The 13422-nt window shown below is 39.7% G+C and overlaps 1 protein-coding gene across 45 annotated transcripts in view; it reads right to left on the bottom strand.

Moving 5' to 3' along the window:
- Positions 1-13422, bottom strand: part of ANK2 (ankyrin 2) — a 706278-nt gene that overhangs the window by 21765 nt on the left and 671091 nt on the right. For 44 of the 45 annotated variants that reach the window (XM_025384698.1, XM_025384687.1, XM_025384674.1 and 41 more), the window contains 2 exons: positions 11478-11499; positions 952-1026 (listed from right to left, as the gene is read on the bottom strand). In XM_025384698.1, the coding sequence (XP_025240483.1) occupies positions 952-1026; positions 11478-11499 (97 nt within the window). Of the gene's footprint in view, positions 1-951; positions 1027-2557; positions 8756-11477; positions 11500-13422 lie in introns of all 45 variants that reach the window. The other variant, XM_025384665.1, reaches the window with a different exon arrangement.

The following is a 13422-nucleotide window of genomic DNA, read 5'->3' as shown; positions in this document are numbered from 1 at the left end:
TGTTATCTAGTAAGTCAGTCAGGGATAGTTTGGTATCATTTTCTTCCCTAAATCCCCAAATTAGTTAAGTCTGATCAGTAAGTAAGAATTACTTTAAGATTATTAAAAGTGAGAAAGTGGCCACTTCTCCTGTTTTCAGTCATGTACTCTAAATTATCAGTTATCTTTATGAGTATTATGGGCTCCTATTCATCAACAAATCTAAGAAATGGAAAGGAGAAGAATATTATTTTACAATGTTTGTCTCTTTGAAGTAGTCACAAGTGATATTAAAAAAAAAAAAAAAAAAAAAAGACTAAAACAAAAAAGCCAGACTGACAATGTTGTTTTACTAGGTTAAGTCACAGGTAGATGAAAATGTATAGTTTTTAAAACCTACAAATCATAATGTGTAAATAAAGTATATTGATTTTAGAATTAACTTTTCCTTAATAAACTATTAACATAAAAATTCTACACATAAACACTCTCATCTCTCAAAAATATTAGTGAAATATCTCATTCATGTGTGTTTTAACACTTACTCAAAGCAAATTTTAGTGCTGTTTCCTATGAAGATTTTTGACATAAGGTATATAAAAGAAGAAGCCCTGGTTAAATCTCACATTAAATATGGTAAAAATTACATCTAAAAATTATTTTGAAACATAATAATCTCCCCCAAATTTAGATATTCACAACTGCCGAAGGAGGTTCCTGAAGGTGGGTCTATTCTCTAAATCTTCTAATGGAAAGTTATATTATTCTAAATCTCAGAAATGATAAAAGGCCTGCCCTGGGCTGTATATACCATTAGCTGATGCAGAGCCCAGGTTTTCTAGTACTTAGTTCATTCTTCTTTTCATATATTCTTTCTCAAGAAAGCGAGGGGTACCTTTTATGCTGTGAATGACACTTGACTGATGCATCTATGTCAGGTTTTGTTGAAAATCTGGGTCACATTCTTTTTACCTGTCCAGCTGAAGCCAAGGTGATCAGCAATATAAGCCAGCCTTTCCTCGATCCGTTCCTGCTCATCCTGTGGATCTGGAGAAGGTCAAAAACAGAATGGCCAAAGGTTGTCTATGACAGGAGAGGAACCACAGTACTGATTCATTCAAAGAAAGGAAGTCACTTCTCCAAATATTTGAAAGCACAAACTAGATACTACATTTCAGATCATATTGCATGTCTGATTTCCGGGGTGGAATGGGGAATAGATCTAATATGAATCATGAAAACCATCTGCTTCCATATCTCTTTAATCAAGACTAGTTACTAGACATAATTATATAAGTTGCTGATTTCTACTAATCTTATGACTTTTCTTTTAAATTATTGGAGAGAATACTGCCCACCAAGAAGACCACCATCTTGTTCATGAAACACCAGAGAAATCATAAATGGGATGCAGAAGTGGACCAATTGGCTAGGACCTCCTATTATTGCTTGTGGAGGGATAGCTCATTTCCAGGTCATTTCTGAAAGGAAACACAGCAGGGATTCACAAGAGATGTTGATCATGAGTTGATCAGGCCATCCTGATTAGTATGGCCAGAAACAGCATTTGGTCCTGGTGACCTTGGAGAAACAGGGATAAAAGCATATGCATTTATATGTGTATATTGTATCTGTATGCATATATGTCTTTGGGGCAAAGTTTCTGCCTTCTTGCTATTAAGCTTATATACTACTCACTCCTATAAACTATAATTTTCCCATTCATGTTTAACTCCCACTGATTGATGGGCAGCATTTTAGACCATGGTATAGGAAATTTTGTATAACCTCAATTTAAGAACGGCAGTCTTCATTGTAGAGATATTGGAAGAACACAGGCTACTTTTCAAAGCCATCTATGGTTTCCTTTTTCATAAGTCAAAGAGCCATCATCCCCTCACAGTCAACTTAAACTGTGCAAAGTTTGAGTTTTTGTTGTCTGCTGCATCTAATTAGAGTACATTCTCCATTCATCTACCACATAAATGAAAAGCATATTTTTACCTTAGGTTTGTTTGCTTAAAGTATTTACCAATGGTATCTGAAATCCAACCTTTCTGAATCAAAAACAGATCCACAACAATTAGAATTTCATGTTATGTGAAATCTTCTCAAGCAAATGGCTTCCTAATGATTACAAAATTGTAAGTACAAATTATTTTAAAGTATGCAAAGGTAAGAAGAAAAGCAATGAGTCTTCATACTATGAAACAAAATACAATATATTCATGTGCAAAAGTGCTTAATTTGAGTCTAAGCTCGAGACTTCAGAACAACAAAACTCAAAGCTCGCATGGCCTTATTACGTGCAGAGGCTAAAGAAAGGCAAGATCACTGTTGCCTGGTTATTATGTTTATGTTTTCCATAAGCATTCTCATTACTCAATCTTGAGATTGTTTTCTTAGACAAGAGTATACAAAGAAAGCACAAAACACAAAGGGCTTACACAAACACATTAGCCACTACAGAAAGCTTAAAGAAAATGAGACACAAATCATCAAATAAAACAACATACAAAAAAACTATATCAATTTTATGACATGCGTAGCACAGGGAATCCCAGTGGCTGGCAAATACCTTCAGCATGGTCATGGCCATTTTCATCAGGGATGCGTTCAATCAGAGTCTCAATAGACTCATCCCAAATGGGCCTTGTGTCAAAGATGTCCTCAGGAACTGAGTGCTCGGTCTCAACAGGTGGCAGATTTTCAATTACTGATACTTCCAGGGCACTACTACTTTCATCATCTGAAACTAGTTCCTGCTCCCTCTCTGACTGCGTCAGCCTATCCACTAACTTGGAAGCCTCATCACTAATCTCCTCAAAGAATTCTATGGAATTTCTGTAAAGGTCAAAGAAATGCTCTTTACTTTCTTTTGTGGGGCTCGTGCCACCCCTGCAGGAAGATGTGGTGCTTCTGCTCTTAACTGGCAATCGGGATGTAAGTATCTTTGGTCTTGTGGCCCCTTCTTCTGATTCTAACTCAAGTTCCTCTGCCCTCTCTCTGCTCTCTGTTTCTGTCTCAGTGTAACTTCTGGTTTTTACTGGGCATTTGGTCTTTGAGTCCAAAGAACTAGCATCAGATTCAGATTTGCTTCTATTATCTGGTGCGATGCTTGTCATGTCCTGTCCCTGAGGACCCACTGTCTCCTGGACAGGGGTGTCTAGATCTGAGAGCTGCTGTTCAACTCTTTGGAGGGGTACTTTGACAGGGAGTTTGGACTTTGGTTTTGCTTCATCCTCATTATTTTCCTCATCTACACTGGATAGCAAATCTTCAGAAAGGGAACTCTCATACTCTGCAGATGGAGGTGCTGGGGTGGAAGTGGGCATAGTCCTTACAGGAATTTTGGATTTGCTTTCAGTAGAAGGCACATTCTCCATGGGTGCAGTAGGAATTTCAATTACTGATTTCTGTTCTTCTGGGGAAGAATCGGGAGAATCACCACCCCTATCTGAATAAACAGACCTGGTGACTGTGGAAAAATCTAACTGGACTTGTGCAACTGGTTCAGAAGAGTCGGGGCAGGATATCTGCTTTACACCAGACAGAGGAGGCATATCACCCGTTTGCATGGTGGGGAGGTCCTTGGTCCCTACACTAACAGCCTCTTTTGTCGGTGTTTCAGGGGAGGCTGAAATCCCCATTTGGGGGTTAAGTTGAGCATCCGAAGCAGGTATTTCCTCTACTTCCTCACTCAGGTCATCTGGAAGTAAGTCTGCCTCATCATCCACTGTTTCTTTTGATTCTGGAAGTGCTAGTGATTCAGTTGATGTCTCCAGCGGTAGGGGCTCAGCCCCAGTAGCCCCTTCTTTCACATCTTCAGAGAGAGTCTCTTCCCTGGATTCTTGACCAATTTGGAAAAAGTGAAAACTTTCATCTGCATACGACCTTTTGGTCATATCAATGGCACCACTTCGGGTCATTTCAAACAATTTTCCTTCCTGAAACAGAAATGGGTTTTGCTCACTTGTTGGGGTCCCCTCTTCAGTTGGGGTCCTAGCAGGAGTGGTGTCAGGGGTGGTACCCTGTGATTGTCTGTCTACCATCAAACCAAATATCTTTTGTTCTTCCTCTTTCACACGAGCCTCAAAAGCTTCATCATCTTCCCGAATTTCACTCCAAGAATCAGAATCCACATCAGTTTTTGTGATGATGACTTTGCTTATTTGTTCACCAACAACTGCTGTTGCAGCTGACATAGTAGGCTCGAAAGATGAAGAGGCATTGTCTGATTGCATTTCCCACAAGGTACTTTCTTGTTGGGATTCCACTTTTATGTCCTGGCCCTCAAAATTAGATTCTTTGCTTAAAACAGTTCCACTAGAGGAGCTTGCCACCACAACGTCTTCAACAGGGGATGTGATGGTAACAGAATACACTTCAGAAGAGTGAAAACTTGTGGTGTGATTTGCATCTGTTTGGGTTTTGCTTTCTTCACTAGAGAAAAAAGATTGGGAAGGGACATTTTCATAAGGGCTAGTTATTTGGCGATCATAGATTTCATCCGTCTCAGCTAGGTCGGACACAGGAACATCCATGGAAAATCTCTCTGTTTGAGTAGTAATGGATGAGTCTTGAGTGGGGCAGTCCTTTGGTAAGTTCTCAAATGTTTCATCAGTTTTTGTGATTTCTGTTTTTTGAATAGAAGATGTGGTGGATATGTCTTCATCTAATTCTTTTCCTTCAGATACCAAACAATGAGGCAAAGAGGACGAAGGTGAAAAGCCTTCACTGGGGCAATCTACTCGTGGAGATTCTGCTCTAGAAACATCAAGCTCTTCTCCTTCTGTGTCTTTTTCATGACTGCCTTGGAGAGCTAATGATTCTTTATAGATGACTGGCTGTTCATCAATATCATCATCAGTTGGACTCTGCAGACCTGAAGAGACAGGAGCAGCTGAGCTGCTAGGACTCATGGCCTCACACCCATGGCCACCACAGATTTCTGGCTGATCAGTGTCTCTGTTTAGCTTATCAAAAGAATTATCTGAAGCTTCAGTGGAAACAGCGTGACTGTCTTCAGCTAAATGGGATTCAGAATCTTTTTCTCCTTCTGATTTACCTGGTTCTTCCTGAATCTCTTCATTCATCTTGAAAGTATATTGTTTGGAAACAATAGGCTGGAATTGTACTTCTTCTGGACTGGAATTGGAGTCCATGCTTGATGGAAGTGGTGAAGGAGGTTGCACTCGAATCACTGGTTCTGGTAAGAGGCCTGAGTCAGCACCTTTTTTTAGCTGTGTCAACTCAGGTTCACTTTCTGAGGAGGAAGACACCTTCCTGCTCTCTGAAGTTACTAACCCAGGGACACCACTTTCATCCTCCCCACTGCCTGTACATTTCGGTTCCTCCACGTCTACTGAACAGTCTGCATCTGGGTCAGAGGATGAAGAGGATTCTTCTTGTTTGGGTTCTTTTTTGTAGTCCCTTTTCTGCTTTGCTTCTTGTTCAAGTTCATCGAACATTTTGATTTTGGTTACCATTTTAAACATCTCCTCTTCAGGTGTGAACCTCTTTTTCTCCCCGTTTTCTGAATCATCCTCCTCTGCACATTCATGAATCACAGCTGGTTTTGGTGTACTTACATCTGAGGTTTTGGGTGTAACCTCATAGCTGACTTCTTCAGAGCTGGGGGTGTCGGGAGAAAGGGGACTCTTCCCTGAGCTCTCCATGAGCGATGTCTGCTCAAGACTGTCATCCTCAGCACTGCCATCAGGGTCTCGGAGTAGCCGGGACCGCACAGAGGCTACTTCCATCAAGAGTTCTGTTTTGGCAACAGCTGCAGGAAGAGGAAAGTGACTTGGAAAAATTCCAGCCTTCATCTTTGGTTCAACAGGGCTGCTTTCCAGAGAGTCACGGCAAGGGGATTCTTTCAGAGGACTTGGCTCCAGAGAATCAGGGGTTTTGTGTGAAGAGTTATCTTCTAGCACAGGGCTGGCTTCCAGAGAGTCTTTGTGGCTCACTGCTAATGAGTCATCAGCCACAGCACTGAGGATTTCGCTATCTCGGCTAGGGAGTGCAAGTTCTAACCCTTGGGGACTTCTAATGACTCCCTGAGGCTTTGATTCAGTTCCTGTATCTGTCTTTACAGAAGCCTCAGGCAGCGGCGAGGCCTTTGTCTCATCTGAGGTGGCTGTGGATTCCTGAGCCTCACTATCAGCTTGTGTCTTGTGGGCTGAACTACCAAAGGTAGGTTGACCTTCATCACAGGCTGCCTCCTCAGTCAGTCCTGTGGGTGTCTCTTTAGCTAATGCTACACTACAGCTGCCTGTGCAATCATCTTTTCTTTTAGCGCTTGTGTCTTTGGGAGAGCCTAGAGTGGCCTCTTTCTGAAAACCCTCAGTAGAGGTCTCCGAGCCCTCAGTGACTGTGGCACCTCGCTCTTCAGAGCCACCAGTAATGTCTTTGGTTGTGGGATGCTCTTTTTCTGAATGAATTTCTGTGGTGGTTTCTATCTTGGTGCTTTCCTTTGTTTCCCCAATTTGCTCCTCACTTTTCTTTGGTGAGAAAGAAAGGCTTTCTGGGCTTGTCTCAGGGGTCTCTGCTAGGCCCTCATGCTTATAGCTTTCTTCCGAACTAATCTGAGGGGTCCCCTCCATCAGACTGCCGCACGGAGAGCCGGTTACCCCCTCATTCTTTAGGCTTTCAGAACTGCCATCTAAAGCACCGCTTTGTAAAGACAGAGCTGGAAGGAACTCATCTTTCATGTAGTCGAGTGGAAATGTCGTATTGAAAGGACTAGTGAGTACTTGGTCTAAATGAAGCTGTGCCTTTTCTGTCTCCTCACTCAGGCGAAATTGTTGGTATTTGTCATTGTCTTCCAACTCTTGCTTAATGACCTCAGAGAAATCAGTGGAGGTTTTCCTATTTGGGCTGATCTGGAGATCCATGTCTCCCTGCTCATCAGCCATCTTTTCTTTGGGGACTTCGCTCTCTCTGTGGCTTTCTCCTTCAGGTGCTGACTGAACAGGTTCAGGTATTTTGCGACTCAGAATTTTCTCCTTTTCTCCAGCTGCATCTTCTTTCTTAACTCCTATAGAGGAAGCACGAACTCCTCTTTTGGATTCCGTCGTGCCCGTTACCGGGAGTCTCTGGCCTCGTTTGATTGTCTGATTCTCTGTTTTCTGAGTTTCTCTCTGGGTTAGTATTGGCCCCTTTTCTTTTTCTATCCGAACTTTACCTTTCTCTTGTGGCTGCTTTTGTTTTGCTGATTTGTGCTCAAAGAGTCCAGTTTTATGTTTAGAAGGGTCCTGACCTGACTGGAAAGCCTTCATCAGCTCCCGAACAGACATGGTTTCTTCGATCCTCTCTGTTTTTGAAGTGGGGGATACAGGTGGTTGCTTTTCTGTTTTGCCAGAAGGTGACATAGGCAGGTGCTTTTCGGTTTTCCCAGCTGTTGATACAGGTTGGTGCTTGTCCGTTCTTCCAGACGGTGAAACAGGCAAGCGTTTTTCTGTTCTCCCAGGCGATACTGGCGGGTGTTTTTCTGTTCTCCCGGAGGGCGATACGGGTGGACGTTTGTCTGTTTTGCCTGAAGGTGAAACGGGTGGGTGTCTTTCTGTTTTTGTAGATGACACAGGGGAGTGCCTTTCAGTTTTTGTCGAGGGTGATACAGGTGAGTGTTTCTCAGTTTTACTCGAAGATGACATAGGTGAATGTCTTTCCGTTTTTGCAGAGGGAGACACAGGTGAGTGTTTCTCAGTTTTACTTGATGGTGATACTGGAGGGTGCCTTTCAGTTTTGGCAGAAGAGGAAAGAGCAGAGTGTCTTTCTGTTTTAGAGGAGGGAGACCCTGGCGCATGTCTCTCTGTCTTCAGAGAGGGTGATGCTGCTGGATGTGTCCTGTGAGTGGTCTTTTTTGGCACGTCCTCCTTGCCTTTGACTCTGATGGGCAACTTGCTTCGACCTTTCTGTTCATCTTCCACTCGCTTCTGAAGGGCCTTTACTTTGTCCTTTATGGAACCAATGGGAGTTTCTTCTATCAAAGGAGATGTGGCCTTGACAGTGGGAAGAGGTTCAGGGGCTAAACCTGGGTCTTCATCTAATGACTCTTCTGAACTACCTTTTTTAAGTTCAGCTTTCTCTGCACTAGCTTGTAAACCTTCCTCTTTTTGTTTCTGCTTTTCTTTTAATTTCCTTCTTACTGGCTTCTTTATTCCCAAGCTTGGTTTTTGCTGTTTCTGTGTACTCTGTGTCTCATCTGGGGGTATGTCTTTCCCTTCCTTTTCAGAGCTCTTGCCAACAGCCAGAGCCTCACGTTTCTTCCCTGCCTTGTCCTGAACTGTCTGTAGCTGCTCTGAGTCTTTCTCTACTTTTCCTTTTATCTCTTTATCTATTCTAACTTCCACACATGGATATTCAGTGATTTCTAAAGGTGCTTTTTGCCTAGCCTCTTCTATTTCCTCATCACTGACAATAACCCATTCCTCTTCCACTAATCCTCTCTCAGACCGAGAGCTCTGCACACTGCCTTCATCTCTTGTGCAGGTTCCACTTCTCAGGATTTCATTCACTTTCTCTAAGTCCTCTTTAACTCTTTCAACGATTTCAAAAGGCTCTCCTGGCTCTTCCTCAGCAGCCTTCACCAGCTCCTTCACTTTAATAGAACCTGCCTTATCAGACACATCTGTGGTCAAGATGGCGGTCATTTTGATCAAATCTTGTTTCATCTCAGAAACTTCAGAGAGCAAGTCCGGACTTGCTAGGACAGGAACTTCATTAACGAGGTGACTTTTCAGGACAGATGTTTCTGTAGATTCTGTCTCATCATCTTTGATGTGAATGAAAAACATTGAAAGTAAAATGGAAATCAAAAAATATATTGGCAAATGTAATCAGGACTGAAACGACACAGCGTCTTTTCCTGTGGTGGTGGTGGGAGGGGCAACAAAATGGGCTGGGAATGGTAGATCCACAAGGCCTCAGGGTACAAGAGCAAAGCAAGGCTAACGGAAAAAAAACAACTGAAAAGGAAAAATGAGCAGGAAATAACTTGCTTAATTTTTCTCACTTGTAGCACATCCACACATACAACAAAGCTAAAACAAGACATACGCACACAAAAAAAACACTACGTATCAAAACAAAGAACGCAGTGAAATTACACAGAGGTATCTCAAGATTGTTCAGACGTTACAGATCAATGTTGAAAAAAAAAAACCATGGAGAAAAAATAAGGAAAAAAGCATTAGAAATTGCAGAAAGTTGATTTCCTCTAGGAGAAAGCCAGTAGTAGCAAGCTCAGAAAAACATCTAATGATGTATATACATTTTTAATCATATAAAAATCTGAAATTCAGTATGTTTAGTTCTACCAATATACAAAGACTATATAAAATATATCTGAATCAGCTGCAAACCGGCATTTCATCTAAGGGAAATTCACACCTAACAATGAAACAAACAGTCTGGTGCTAAGAGGCATGGTCCTTTCCTTGGAGCAACCTCCTTGTTGAGACACAGAATGGAAAGACCAAGGAGGGAAATAAAGGAAAGGAAAGAAAAACAACAGAAACAACAATTGTGATTAAACTTATAAGTGAGTCCAAAGTTAAAATGTGATGCATGGCAACCCAAGTCAGAGACAGTCACACAGGACACACACACAGTTTATGTAAGCCAAGTTATTTCCATGCAAAGCAAAGGTGGAGTAAAACTGCTGGGAGAGGCGGCCTTGCTGAAACGCATGGGCAGGAGGATGGCAGGAATTTAGAACAGATATGTAAAATGTTACTGTGGCAAAGTGTACTTATTTCTCTACGAGTCCATGCATAAGCTGCTGAAGGTGGTATATTGGAGGCTTAGGTTGTGGGGGCTTATACCCATTAAAGGTAAGGAAGAAAACTCAGTAAACTCTTCTAAAATGTGCTCATAAAAAGACTTCAGGTAAGAGTCCCTTCCACAGAGCCCTTCTTTAGAGATTAGTTTATACATAGATGAAAATAATCTAATGATTATCTTTAAAACAAAAGCAAACATGAGTCTGTATTTAAAACTTTTGAAACACTCAAAACACCTAGAAATCCTTCAGGAAAATCCATGGCATTATAGCAACATGGTAACATTTTTTATCTTTCTTTTCTTTCTTTCTTTTCTTTTTTTTTAACAATTGAGCCATATGGATGAATTAATTTTTAATTCTTACTAGTTTGTATCGGGGAGCAAAGTAAGAGGCCATTTAAATAAATGGAGTAGTTCTGAAGAAGAGAGAGAATAAAGTAAAATCACTTAAAAAAAGGAATCAATGAAGGCAATGTGACATGTCATATAAACAAAAGTGCCTTCTCTTGGGAGAATCTGTGTTTGTTGAGGAGATACAGTATGTGAATATGTGAATATTCCAGATCTGAATAATGCTTTAACATGAAGGTAAGCCTCATTCAAAGCAACTTCAAAAACCTGGTAGTAAATTACATTGTCCTAGGACTTTTTAAAAAAAGCCCTCAGATCATTGTATAGGACCAAATGAGCATATTGAACATGGTTCTAAGTTTTCTCATTTTAGGACTATACTCTGAAATACAGCAAATCAAAATAAACTCTGAAATAAAATTTACTGATATTCAATAAACTTTAAAAATCATATTTTTAAAAAGCATTTGGGGCACGAAAGCAGAAATCTGTAGAATTCAACTGGAGCTTCCACATAAGAAGCCAGAGAGTCACTAGAAACAGTCCAACAAACTAAAATGTTAATTGGCTATTACAAACCTGAAATGAGTTCTACGACAGCTCTTTTAAGGTCTGTAAAAAACAGTTCTCCCTACTAGATCAGGTTTGGGATTTGCATCATTATTTAAAATTAGCCCTATAATAATATGCTGTTGTGATTAGTAACTTTATCCAGGGGGTTTTAATTTTTGCATTCTTGGCCCTTCATTTTTGTTTATTTTTGTTTTGTTTTGCTTTGTTTTCAGAAAGTTTTCACAGAAGTCTGTTAGACCTCAGCTCTAAAGACATTGGTTACACTTCACCACAGTAAAAAGTGCAAGAGTGGGATGGGGGAAGGGGCAGGCATTGGATGGGGTTAGCTTCAGCTAAGAACTATTAGACAGTATCACTTTTGCAGGTGTATCCTACAAAAATAATGAGCTCTCTACAGAAGTCACTATTGCATTACATAAAAAGTGATACTGTCATGTCAGTGCTTAAAAAATAATGAGATGACAATGTTATGCTAACAAATGGACAAAACGGTAGGGTGGGTTTCTAAACAAGCATAACAGCAATACCAGGGTTAACAAGGATGTCAAAAGAAAGTGAATGCTTAGATGAATAATCATTGCATTTTACTGCTAATTAGCTCGCAAATCAGGTATATTTGTAATTTAACTGGCCAAGCTGCTTTTATAAATATATTAATGATTAATAAGGATAATATAAAAATTTAATTACTATAGTGGTTAGTAATAGCAACTAGCTTGCATTTTAATTCATGCTTCTTTTTATGGTAGCCAGCTTTCAGACAAACTCAATTTTCTTTAAATTCTTACTTTTTTCTGATGTCATATCGATCTGAAAGAAAACATACATAAATTGAATGGTTACAAATACTGCCTTGGCTGATAGCCCCTGGTGTGCACAAAAAGCTCCTATCCGTAATTATACATGTTGGGTGACACCATAGCTATAGGAAGGTCAGAGTAATTTGCTACAGTTTTTCCTGACAGTCTCCATGATTCTTATCCTGACTTTGGAAAAACACTTCTGTTTTCTAGACACTACAGGTAGAAAGTCCTTTCTAGCATGTTAATCCTGGGAAGATATGACCCAGGCTGGTTTTGATGTTGGGATACATATTTATTAGGGAATAAGTCAGAAAAAGGGTTGAAGTCAGTATTAAATAATAAGTTTCCATTTAGTGGAGAAAAAGGAAAGGATGAGAAACAGCAATGCTAGGGTGATATGTTCTACAGAAGTAGTTTCATTATCATTAATAATAAGTCAGCATTCCAGATACTGAAAAGAATATGAACTGGATCTATTGCCCTGAATAGTTCCAGAAAGTATTCAGTAGGAAAATCATCTAACAGAAAAAAGTGATTTGTGAACAGGGCAAAATTGGCTTCCCTATCATTTTTAACAGCTGTGGTGGTAGGGTCACTGAGTACAGGAAGGAAACGGAGTATGTGAAGCAAAGAGTGACTGTGCAGTTGAGGGAAAGAATGACTTCAGTCTTAAGTCGGTTGTGTATATGGCTATGTACGGCAGGACAGTGAGTCTATAATCACCCTTCTCACCCTGCTCCATTGCCAAGGTATCAGAAAAAAAGTGAATCCAGGGGCATCTTCTGAACTGATAAGGTCTTACATTTTAAGCTGGTGGGTATAAGTGTATTTATTATATTTTTTATATTTTTTATTTTGAATGCATTGGAATAACATTTAAAAAAAAGAAAACTAGTATATTTGAAAACATTTACATAAAACTAATAACATATGCATCTGTCTATCTTAGAAACAAATACATTATTTTAAGTTTTCCAATTATGTTTTTCATTTCTATTATAATATTTGGGCATTTGCAGATCTTTATAATGGAGACAAACACATTTGCTTTAAATATTGAAGCAGGTTTAATTCATATAGCTATTTATTCCAGGTAACCTCTCTAAAACTTGCTTTCTTCATCTATAATGTAATATTTAATAACAAACACCTCATAGGTGGTTGTGAGAGATCAATATTGATGAGGCATGTGCAACACTTAGTAAAGATCCCACTTTATAAGAAATTCTTATTATTAGCATAGTTCTGCATTATAATATTATAGCCTAAGGAATCAACTATATGCCTCTTAAAGTTTTTTGGTCTCAGTGTTTATCAAACTCTTTGGTCTTAGGGCCCCTTTACACTCCCCAAAATTACTGAGGAGCCTGAAAAACTTCTGATGGTGAGTGATATGTATAAACAGATACCTGTATTACAAATGAAGGCTAAGAAAATGCTAGAACCTAAGAGTATGCAAGCATACATTCCACTAATTGCCAGAGTGGCAATGTCATCACATGTAGTATAGACTCTGGAAGACTCCTCTATAGTTTGTAAGGATATAGAAGTTTAAAAGGCAAATAATGTCTTAGTACATTAAAAATGTAGTAAATTTTACTAAATGTAGTAAATTAAAAATTAATTCATTAAAAATTAAGACATTAATAATGTCTTAGTATAAAAAGAGTTTCAACCACTAGATGTCTTCCGACTAAGAACTCCTGAGATAATGGTTTAGCTCTCAGTAGTTGGTGGAGAAAGATAGTATTGCATAGAGACATGGCAACAGTTTATAGGGAAACTTTACTATTCCCTTAAGTTGCTCCACAAGATGAGAAAACAGAGGCTTAGAGAGGTTAAGTGAAATTGTGCCCCTTTAATTACTAAGAAGAACCGCCTACCCCTTCTAAGAACACAGGTTAACTATGTGCTCTTATTAGTGGTTACA

Source organism: Theropithecus gelada, chromosome 5, assembly GCF_003255815.1.
Source record: "Theropithecus gelada isolate Dixy chromosome 5, Tgel_1.0, whole genome shotgun sequence".
Classification (NCBI taxonomy): Eukaryota; Metazoa; Chordata; class Mammalia; order Primates; family Cercopithecidae; genus Theropithecus; species Theropithecus gelada.
The sequence above is the reverse complement of the archived record's forward strand: the minus strand, read 5'-3'. Positions and strand labels throughout refer to the sequence as shown.